The following is an 11004-nucleotide window of genomic DNA, read 5'->3' as shown; positions in this document are numbered from 1 at the left end:
ACTGGCTTTTACCTGTATAAATATTAGTAGCTTAATGAATGTTTTCTTTGACTGGAATGTGAGTGAAAGCTGTCTTGATGTGTTGAAATGAATGGGCACTAGTATTGGGTATACAGTGAAGTAAATGGCAAAAAAGGCATGACTGCTACATTCTTTAATGTAGCATTACATTACATACGTACATACAATTCTTCATATTTAGGAAGGCATGAGTAAGTCAGTCACGTTAGTTCTTATAGGTTTATTGAATGTCCCTAGACTAATTTAAGTGCCTAGCTAACATTTTGAAGAGGAATGTAAGGAGAGAAATTGTATTCTTATTGTGTGTTTCAGTTGGTACCTTGAGTGGCACCACATGAAACTTGGTGGGAAACTAACTGTGATTTCTCAGAGGTACTCTAGGAAAAGGGAATTATTTAGTCTGATGTTTTTTCCTTCCATCATTGATGCAATAAAAGTGTGGTCAGCAAGAAGTAATGAGAATTCTTCTTCATCTCCATGTAGCAAGCATCCAGTGTTGAGTTCAAAGAAGCTTAGAAGGCTAGTTGCTCTGAAGTGCTTTTTCAATATATTTTTTTTTTTTTGAGGGTGAGGGAGGAAGGTATATTTCCTTCTTCTTTATATTAAGTATGATTTGTATGTAGTTGGAGTATGCTTTTTGTTTTTTTTTCCCTTCTGGGAAAAGCTTTAAGTGTCTTTCTGTGGTGGCCTTAGTTATTTTACCCTAAGGGAAGTGTTTCTTTTCAGGTTATTATTGGAATGAAAGGATTTTTTTCCCCCAAATCAGGGAAGAAAGGAAAATAAATATTCTCTCATAATAACTTTTTAGGTTGGTATTACTATCTTGTTGGAGAGCACCTGCTCTGCTTAACAGATAAGAAAACAAGTGTGCCATCCTCACCTCCATGTCTTGGGGGGAAGTGGCAGCTTCTTAGTTATTTTCTGAATGTTTAATTTATATATCCTGAACAATGTAAGTATGATTACTTTGCTTAAAAGGTAGGAAAAAAAGCATTAGTTGGGAAATTGGAAATATGTTTACTTATATTGTTGTTTTTCTAACAAGCCGGTGAGTACAGCTGTACTTAAAAATATGCAAACGACTTCCCAGTCAATGCCATGCAAGTGGTGAAATATTCCAAGATTATGTCTTTTTATTTTAAGGCATTTTTCCGTGGATTTATTCAGAGACAGAAATACCTTCAGTACAAGTTTTCTGCTGTATTAATACAGCAGCGCTACAGAGCTCATTGGATGCGAAATATCAAACAACAAAGATACCATCAAATGCGAAGAGCTGCCATTAGAATTCAGGTAATCCCAGAACGTGGTTTTTGTTGGGTTTTTTTTGTTTTTTTAATCTCTCTTGTATTTGTTTCTTCATGACATAATTATTTTTACAGACACTAAAAAGAGTGGCATTTGCGGTATTTCCCTGAATGTGTTTCACTTGCTTTAGAAAACATCTTCTAGATGTGAGAAATTAGATATTTGTAATACTGTAGAGATAGGAATCCTAAAAGCCTTTCATGCTAGCGTGACTTTTTTCCTTTTAATTTTTTGTTTGTTCCATTAAGTAAAAGAATAAAACCCCAAGGTTTGAATGTCTGTCTTGTCTTTTTTTTTTTTTTTTGTTAATATATTTAATAGGCATCATATAGAGGATATAAAGCCAGGCAGTGGGTTAACAAAACGAGAGCAGCACAAGTAATTCAAGCCTGGTTTCGAGGCTGCAGAGCACGAAAGGAATACGCATCTGTGGTAAAAGCTATATGTGTTATTCAGAGTCACTTCAAAACAAAACAGCAGAGGACCTGGTAATACTGAATTTGATATAAATTTCTCTACTTTTCAAAGCTTTTATTATATAATTATTTAGTACTGCTTTGTACTCTGGCAAATGCCTATAGATTCTCAGGCTCTGATCCTGCAGCATGTATGTAACGCACATGAGCATAATCCTGTTGATGCATGTGGGATTATTCTTTTGCACAAGACTTTTCTTATGTTTAAATATTTTTCTGGACTGGAAGCTACCTCACAAATTTTGCATATTGGGGATCTAGAAAGAGTAGGCCTTGATCTTTTTTCTACAGGAAGGGTGTTCTGGATATTGATAACGTTGCCCCATAAAACTAATAGAATTAAAAGCTATTTCGTTATAATGCATAATGGAATAGTTAAACTAGTTTATGTTTATTTTGCTGTGAGATGGTTTTACAATAAATGCTCTACTAGATCAGCCTGATAGCTCATCTCATTCAGAACTCTGTCCTCTGCCAGTAGCAGTAGAAGTTTAGGGAGACTACATTAACCTGGTGACTTTCTAAGGTCCTCCCTCAGCTTCCATGCTTGTTAGATTACGGCTGCTAGAACTTACATCCTTGCCTGTTCCCTTTATTATCCTTTTATGGACCTGTTGTATGTCAATCTGTCTAATGCCTTTAAAACTGCTGTCTCCCTCCCCAACTTCCTTTGGCAGCAAGTTCTGGAAGTACCTACTGTGGGAAAACAAAAAGTATCTTCTACTTTAAACCAGTCTTTCTGCCAACATTGCTGGCTATCCCCTTCTGCTAGTTTTCTAAGATTTGGTTGATAACAGTTCTGCTTTCACAGTATCTATCTTAATAATTTTGTAAACTGTCACAGTTTTCTTACTTCAAAAATGCAAGTGTTCTCAACTTTTGGAAAAAAACCTAAAATGCGTTTTTCGTGTTAGGTTTTTGAAAATGAAGTTCTGTGCACTTACTATTCAAAGAAGATGGAGAGCAACCCTTACTGCACGAAGGATTCAACATCAGTTTCTGGCAACTAAGAATGCTGCAGTTAAGATTCAGTTGGCATATAGACAGTACAGAGCTAGAAGACTTTTAAGAAAGGTACGTTTTCACTTGCACTCTGCTATGTCATGGTTGTTTTAAAAGTTTTCAGTGTACTTGAGTGATTTTTGTCACCAATGTACAGAAGTATAGAAAAGAAAAAAGGTAGGGCCAGAACAAAGATAGTTTAGATAAAGACTCTTCAATCTTCAAAATACCAAATTTCCTTTTTGCTTGGAGCAACGAGGTTGATTCTTGTTTTCAAACAGTTCCAATTGTTGAATTATCCCTGTCTACTGATGATAAGATAAAATGTAAAATTTTCACTTGTCTTTATTCTTACAAAGGATTAAGTTAAGTTGACCATATTCTGACCCCATTTAGGTAAGGAAAAAGACCTTCCAAATTGTGAAAGTGCATTTTTATATAAACTAGTACTGCATGAGTTTGCTTGTATTTCCTATTTTATTTTTGTTCTCTTTCTTATGATGGAAAAAAAAAATCTAGAACTAAAATAGGAATGTATATTGATCATGACAGGAACAAACAGAAGTTTAATTACCAATGCATTCTTTAAAATATTTTTCAGAAGCTTCAAGCTGCATGTTTGATCCAAAAAGCATACAGAGGTTTCAAGGCAAGAAGGAAACTTGTTCAACAAAAAGCTGCTGCTGTAATTATCCAAAACCATCTGAGGGCTTGGCAGGAAGGCAGGCTTCAATTTATGAAATACAACAAAACTAGAAGAGCTGTCATTAAACTGCAAGCATTTATACGGGGTTATTTAGTCAGAAAAAAGGTTGGTATGCTTCAAATTAAACTATACTTTTGATGTAAAGTATCTCTAGAGCTGTTTTAGCATCAGTTCTGGCTGGCAAGAAAAGAGAAACCTGATCACTTGTTGAACTCAAATTTTTGTTGACTGCTTTGAGAATTGGGTGAGTCAGAACAGAACAAAATATAGTTTCATCCTTTTCTCACAATCCTTTAGTACTAAAAAAGGTTTTCACTGCTGGGTGTTTTTTTAGCTTCTGAGATCTTTGTGGCTTACCTATAACTGATACTTCTGCACACACACACTTACAATGAAACTGATCTCCGCTATATATTAATGTTGTTGCTTATAATCACTTCTCTGGGTTATTCTCTCTGTTAGATTAGAGACCTAGTACTGAAGAAAGGTAGCTTACTTTAGTTCTGAGGTAATGACTTCTGAGGTGATTCTTCAGCATCTAATAGCATAGTGCTGTGTACTATGGTCTTTGCATAGACAATCAGCTACCTGTCAGTATGAAAATTAATGATGTTCCTTGTTTTGTTTTCCTTCTACAGATTTCAGAACAGAAACAAAAGAAGAGACTACTATATTTTACAGCTGCTGTATATCATCATATCTCTGCAATTAAAATTCAAAGGGTGTATAGGATTCACCTCATCTTAAAACTTGCACAAAACCAGATCTCATCTGTTCTTATAATACAGGTTAGTCTAATTAAGGACAAATGTTTTTGTGTAACATAGTCTAATTTCTTTTCTATCAGCTAAGCAGTAACACTAAGACACTGTAGTTCCTTCACATGTGAAAATAAAGCTAAATTATGGAGACTATGGGTTATTAAATAATGCTGCTTATACCCAGCTAAGCATAATAGAGTGGATCTCATCAGGCTCTGGAGGCTTATGCGCTTTAAAGCTAAGGATGAGTGGGAAAGTTTGTTTCCTTCAGACCCTGAAGCTTGCCAAAGGAATCTGAGTGCTGTCTTAGCCTATTTCTTCACATCCTACTGTAGGTAGGAAAGATCAGACATGACAACCTGTTAAGGCTCATGAAAAGAAGAGCATCTTCTTACGCGAACAATCCCCTGGGATACAGTGATTTACTTTGTTGGATGTTTTTAACCTGCAAGTGGTACCAGAGCCTAAGTTACACCATTTTTAATATAACCGTGTTTTACTTCTCTAAAAGCAAGATCAAAAATCAGGTCTGTATTGCAGCACTGCCTAATAGTAAAAATTATCTTCGGGTCTCCAAACTGACCATTCTCTTAGTCCCAATAATGGAAGGTCAGCATTAGATAAGTGGAGAGGCTGAAACAGGAACCCTGAAATAGCTGTTCTCTAGTCAAGGATGTTATGGCAAACTTTGCACTACTACTCCTCCATATAGACAAATCTGTTTATCTCTCCCCATAAGTTATATTTTCCACTTAAGGCAAAAGCAAATGGATGGTAGAAGAGGCTTTTTTTGCTCAGATTTGGCATACAGTACCCTGTCTCCCTTCTCTATATAGATCGGAAGAATCAAAGCTGGGAAATGAGAAAAGTGGAGTGCTAGTTCTCCTTAAAAGCCAGCCAAGAGAAAGAAAACTCCTAGGACGGATAACACGAGACACAAGTATAATTTGGGAGAGGAGTGGCTGGAGAGCAGCCCTGCAGAAAGGGATCTGGGGGTGCTGGTCAACAGCAGGCTCAATAGGAGTCAGCAGTGTGCCCTGGCAGCCAAGAGGGCAAACTTGGGGTGCATCAAACACAGTATAGCCAGCTGGTCAAAAGAGGTGATTATACCACTATAATTCAGTGTTGGTGCGGCCTCACCTTGAACACTGTGTGCAGTTCTGGGTTTCACAATTTAAGAAGGATGTTATGGTACTGGAATGTATCTAGAGGAGGGCAACAAAGCTGGTGAAAGGGCTGGAAGGAATGTCCTGTGAGAAGCAGCTAAGGACTTTCGGTTTATCTAGTTTGGAGAGAAGGAGGCTGAGGGGTGACCTCATTGCTCTCTACAGCTTCCTGAGCAGGGAAAGTGGAGAGGGAGGTGCTGATCTCTTCTCCATGGTATCCAGCGATAGGATGCGTGGGAATGGTTCAAAGCTGCGCCAGGGGAGGTTTCGACTGGACATTAGGAAGCATTTCTTTACCAAGAGGGTGATCAAACACTGGAACAGCCTTCCTAGAGAGGTGGTTGATGCCCTGAGCCTGTCAGTGTTTAAGAGGCATTTGGACAATGCCCTTAATAACATGCTTTATCTTTTGGTCAGTCCTGAAGTGGTCAGGCAGTTGGACTAGATGATCTTTGTAAGTCCCTTCCAACTGAAAATTCTATTCTGTTCCAATTCCTATTTGATTCTGATTCCCGTTCTGAATGCTTCCTAACTGCTCCTAGTTAAGGTTGCATGTTGTAGTCTTGCATTTCAGCTACCCCCACGCCAATCAGAGCTGTGTCATGGTGACTATATGAATGCTAGTGAAGCTTATAGTGCCTGTTATCTGTCAAAGCTTGTGTTAAAATAGTTCTGCAGTTCTTATCAATGCTTGTTTAGGATAGGAAAAGGGAATTTAGGGAAAAGTGTTAAATAAATAAATGGAAAGGTACTTTAATTTTAAACAGAGATGGTTCCGAGCTAAAATGCAACAAAAGAGGTTTCTAAGAGATTATCAAAGAATCGTTCAGTTACAACATGTGATTCGAGGCTGGCTAAATCACAGAAATAATGCAGCAACCATAATCCAGCAAAATGTACGAAGATTCCTTGCCTGCAGACGTAGGAGAAAATTTGCAGTTGGAGTAATTAAATTTCAGGTAAATACTTCTTGTAAGAAAACTGCAATTATTATTTTTTTTTTTTTTTTTTTTTTTTAAGTTTTGTGTGTTTTTTGGTTTGGTTTTTTTTTCTCTCATGGGTTTTTGGGTAGAGGGAAGATGTTTACTTTGGCTGGTGAATTTATCAGTTCAGAATTTATCCTGTGAGCTTCAGTTTAGACATCAAAGCTAAATGCAAACAGATCATGAAGTAATATTAAGCAGATAGTGGTTGAGATGACTTATGTGGGAGTGAGTGTGGAGTGTATATACATGTTTGTTTTGGTCTTTTATCTTGAAAATCCAGTACTGGAAGATTAAACTCTGATAATTACTTAAAAATTAATAACCAAGGTAATGAAATACTTTGTTAGACTTGTGTAAAATTGATTTGGAATGGTAATGGAAGTTCTATGGTCTCTTGTTTACAACTTTTTTCTCTTTGAAATTCCTTTTCTGTAGGCATTGTGGAGAGGATATTCTTGGAGAAAGAGCAATGACACAGCAAAAACTAAAGCTTTAAGACGTAGTTTAGAAAAGGCTAATGAAAAGAGCAGAGAAGAAAACAAGTTGTGCAACAGAACAGCAATTGCTATTGAATACCTTCTAAAATACAAACATCTCTCTTATATTCTTGCAGCATTAAAGCATCTTGGTCAGTATTTTATTTTATTATAACTGATAGATTTCCAGGATGATAGAAACTGGAATTTTTCAGCTGAGAAGAGTTCATAACGATATTTAGGCTTTCTGTATGATTGTAAAATGTGAACATGTTACAGAGTATAAAGGAGGGTTTTTTCTAGACTAAAATTAGATTATTGATTTAAGAACAATATTAAAATGGTTACGTAGGGAATGGAAATCCTTTATGATTGCTCTGATTTCCTGGCAGTCCTAGTAATACTATGCCTTACATAGATCAGTTATGTTTATTATCAGTATATGTTCTCCATGGATTGTTTTGTTTGCTTAATTTTTAGTCTGGAATACTAAAACTATTGATTTAGAAATACTTGTTTAAGTAAATAATTGCAATTTTTACTTCTTTGCACTTCTACTTAAAAATAAGGGGAAACCCTGGGTTTGCAATTAAATTACTTGAGCTTCAGAGCTTTCTTTGTTGTTGTTGGTTGGTTGGTTGTTTTAATTATCACAGAGGTGGCTACCAGGCTGTCCCCACTCTGTTGTGAAAATATGGCCCAGAGCAGAGCAATCTTCACTATTTTTGTTCTGATCCGAAGTTGTAACCGGAGCGTTCCATGCATGGATGTGATCAGATATTCAATTCAGGTTCTACTTAATGTTTCAAAGGTAACTTTAATATTTTCTTTTGCAGGTTTATAAGCTGTACACTACTTTATTTACCCACAAAATTTCTGGATAAATTTGAAACAACAAAAGTAATAGTTTTGAATAAAAAAAAAATTTCTGAATTTTAACTATGTTATTTTGAAACTAATTATCTACTTTGTAATAATTACGATTTAATATTTGTTTTGGCAAAAGAAAATTATTTCATGGTCTTAAAGTAATAGTTTTACTTTTAACTGATTATATTGCAAGGTATCCCAAGTATTGCATGAAACCATGTAGAAATGCATAAAATTGTGTAGAAATGCAGAACCGTAGTACTTAGGATAAGCTGTGAAGTTGTTTTTTTAAGGTAGAAACGTATATGTTCCAGAAGACAGGCTACTTTTCCAAATTCATGTCATAGAATAGACTATATTTACACTTTTGGATTTCTTACAGAACTGATTATTTTCATAAATACTTAAAGCTGCTTCAGTACTACGTTAGTACTGTAATTACTGACTATGGATTGATTGTTCTAGAGGTTTTTTTACTTTGAAATTTAAAATATTGGCTAAACATAGGTTTTGATCTTATATCCATCCTATAGGCATTTACATTCAAATTATTTTATTTTTATTTCAGGAAAAAAAACCAAAAACATTTAGACTAAACTTATTTTTAAATTTCTCTAAACTTATTCTAATTTATTATTCTATTTTAAATGTAAAATCAGATTCTACGGTTTTCTAAACAAGGGGGGGTGGCTTTTTGTAACCTGTTACAATGATGTAACATACAGAAGTGATTTTTATCGCTTGGATGCCAGATCAGCTACAAATTTGATCTAAGGGAGAATATGGATTTTGCTTTTTCCTCTAACCTGAAAGATATTTTAAAGATCTGTCTATATAACCTCTCTTGTCTCTTTCTTGTATAACAGTATGAAAGAACTACTCAAGCCGTTTATGAAGTAGAAAATTCTATAGATACGTTGCTAGACCTACTGCAAATATACAGAGGGAAAGCTGGGGACAAAATTTCAGAGAAAGGAGGAAGCATTTTCACAAAGACCTGTTGTTTGTTGGCCATCCTTTCAAAGGACTCAAAAAGAGCTTTGGTAAGGCTTAAATGTTTTGGATTTAATAATTTCATTTAACGTGCTTTTCTGGTGTGTTTTGGTGGTGGTTGTAAATTATTATTTTTTTTTCCTCTCCCTCTCTAGCAGACCTATCATGGCTGAAATATTAATTATGAGTAAACTCTAATTAAAAAAAAAATGCATTTCCAAGGTGGTGAAAACACTCATTATTTTGTGCTTTGTATGCCCTGGTCACTCAGAGCTATTAAGAAAGACATTGAGGTTCTGATCCTGCAATTCTTGCAAGATTGTGATATTGCAATTCTTGCTTTCTACAGGGTTTTGATGACTTTCTATCAATTGCTTGGCATTAGATATAGTTTAGTTGCCACTTAATTAACTTTTATTCCATTTCTGAAAGTTTACCGTTGCTTTTCAGATAAAGTTAAGGTCTTGATTGTCAGTAACAACTGGCAATGTAATTGTCTATGACTTTGTGTTGACATACTCTATTGTAACAGAGACACAGCCTGTTTCTGAAAGAAATTTCCTTTGTTCATACCTATTGCTAGAATCCCCCGTAAGGTTATTAGGGTAGTCTGGGTTCTATGCTATAAATTCACTAGCTGTTTATCTATCAGATAGAAGCACTTAGGTTATCCAGTCACCTCTGACCATTGCATTCTTTCAGTGCTATGAAGATGGGTACAAACATGAATTTGTCTCTCTGTACCAATCATTGAAGGCATATGCTAGTGGCATATGTGAAAATTGGTTTGAATGAGAAATTAGAAAAATCTGACTTTTAAGAGCTTAAATTTTCTGAGATGTCAGTTTGCATACCAGTTGTTGAGTATTTTGGAAGCATTAGACCACTGACTTGTAGGTGTGCTGGCTTTAAAATGGTTTCACTGTACCTGTGGGTAGAAGTTCAGTTTAAATTATAAACCTTCAGTTTTCATTGAACAAAACAGATTTCTTGATTTGTTAAGTTGCTTTTGAACTTGTAGCATTAACTGTGTACTTTTTTCACCTTTTCTCAGGAAATCCGAAGCATACCAAGAGCTGTTACTTGCATTCAAAGCCTATATAAGCTTACAGCTCGTAAACATAAAATGGATGCAGAGAGAACACTTCTGAAGCAGAAAACAAACACTTTCTTAAGTGGAACTTCCTTTGTTCCAGTAACTCCTCTAAGAATAAAAACAGTTTCAAGGTAAGAGCTTAAAAATTAGTCTGCTGTTTCTGCTGTGGCAATATAATGTTTTAATGACAAGCTATTAATATTTTCACAGAATTAAACCAGACTGGGTTTTGAGGAAAGATAACATGCAAGAAATTGTGGATCCTCTGCAAGCAATTCTGATGGTGATGGATACACTTGGTATTGCCTGCTACTGAAGTGTAAATGATGTATATGAAAATGTATTTGTACAGCATGTATGTAGTAGACAACTAAATGATTTTGAAAGAAAGCAAATAAGTGTCAAGCTATCCTTGAAAATGTTTTTTCAAATTGCAATTAACATTTCTGTAACTTTTTTCTTTTGTATACAGCTTCTGCAATCCTATTTTGTACTACTTACCAAAAGCAATTGTACAATAAAATTATAAGGCCTAGAAATTTCACTAGTGCAAGTAATGTACTGTTATTACACAACGGTGAATCTTACAAATAGCATGGTATTCCTCACTGATCGAATATTGTAGAATTCTGTTAAAAAAAGCCATTTGTGTGGGACAGTTATGTTGGCTTGTCTGATCTGGAGAGGTATAGGTAGGAAAGGAGGCATAGTCTGTGTATTTCAAAACTGGCTACTGTTTTAGGGAGCCTGAGTTTAGTTTCTAGTAAGGTTTTGAGGGATCATGTGTGACTAGAAAAAAATTTTTTATAATTCTAATTTTTTTTTTTTTTTTTAAAAAACACTACAAGATTATGATGGAACAATGGGATGTTGTAATGGTGAATTTAGAAATTCTGACCTGATATTTCAAGGGAGGTGATTTAGGAGTGCTTTTTTCTTATCAAGTGAGCCGTATATGCAAGCATGCATCTCATCTGGCTGAACAGATGGTGTTCATCACAGCATCTCCCTTAAATTCTGTTCTCTTGTGCCTTGGAATTGCATTTTCTTAGAGCAAGGCCAAGAAAATGAAAACTGTAAAATTATACCCTCCCACCCCCAAATTTAAAGATTATGCCTCCCAAGGGTGGAACATGATGCTAA

At 35.4% G+C, this 11004-nt stretch overlaps 1 protein-coding gene across 3 annotated transcripts in view; it reads left to right on the top strand.

The window, feature by feature from the left end:
• Positions 1-10405, top strand: part of ASPM (assembly factor for spindle microtubules) — a 31241-nt gene extending 20836 nt beyond the window's left edge. For 2 of the 3 annotated variants that reach the window (XM_030033470.2, XM_030033469.2), the window contains 11 exons: positions 1165-1314; positions 1651-1817; positions 2720-2879; positions 3409-3618; positions 4152-4301; positions 6208-6399; positions 6862-7054; positions 7559-7713; positions 8639-8815; positions 9820-9992; positions 10072-10405. In XM_030033470.2, coding sequence (XP_029889330.1) covers positions 1165-1314; positions 1651-1817; positions 2720-2879; positions 3409-3618; positions 4152-4301; positions 6208-6399; positions 6862-7054; positions 7559-7713; positions 8639-8815; positions 9820-9992; positions 10072-10177 — 1833 coding nt within the window. In that variant the 3' untranslated portion in view covers positions 10178-10405. Of the gene's footprint in view, positions 1-1164; positions 1315-1650; positions 1818-2719; positions 2880-3408; positions 3619-4151; positions 4302-6207; positions 6400-6861; positions 7055-7558; positions 7714-7738; positions 7803-8638; positions 8816-9819; positions 9993-10071 lie in introns of those variants that run through there. The other variant, XR_003926062.2, reaches the window with a different exon arrangement.
• The last annotated feature ends 599 nt before the right edge of the window (positions 10406-11004 follow it).

Source organism: Aquila chrysaetos, chromosome 12 (assembly GCF_900496995.4).
Source record: "Aquila chrysaetos chrysaetos chromosome 12, bAquChr1.4, whole genome shotgun sequence".
Lineage (NCBI taxonomy): Eukaryota > Metazoa > Chordata > Aves > Accipitriformes > Accipitridae > Aquila > Aquila chrysaetos.
This window is presented reverse-complemented; position numbering and strand designations above follow the sequence as displayed.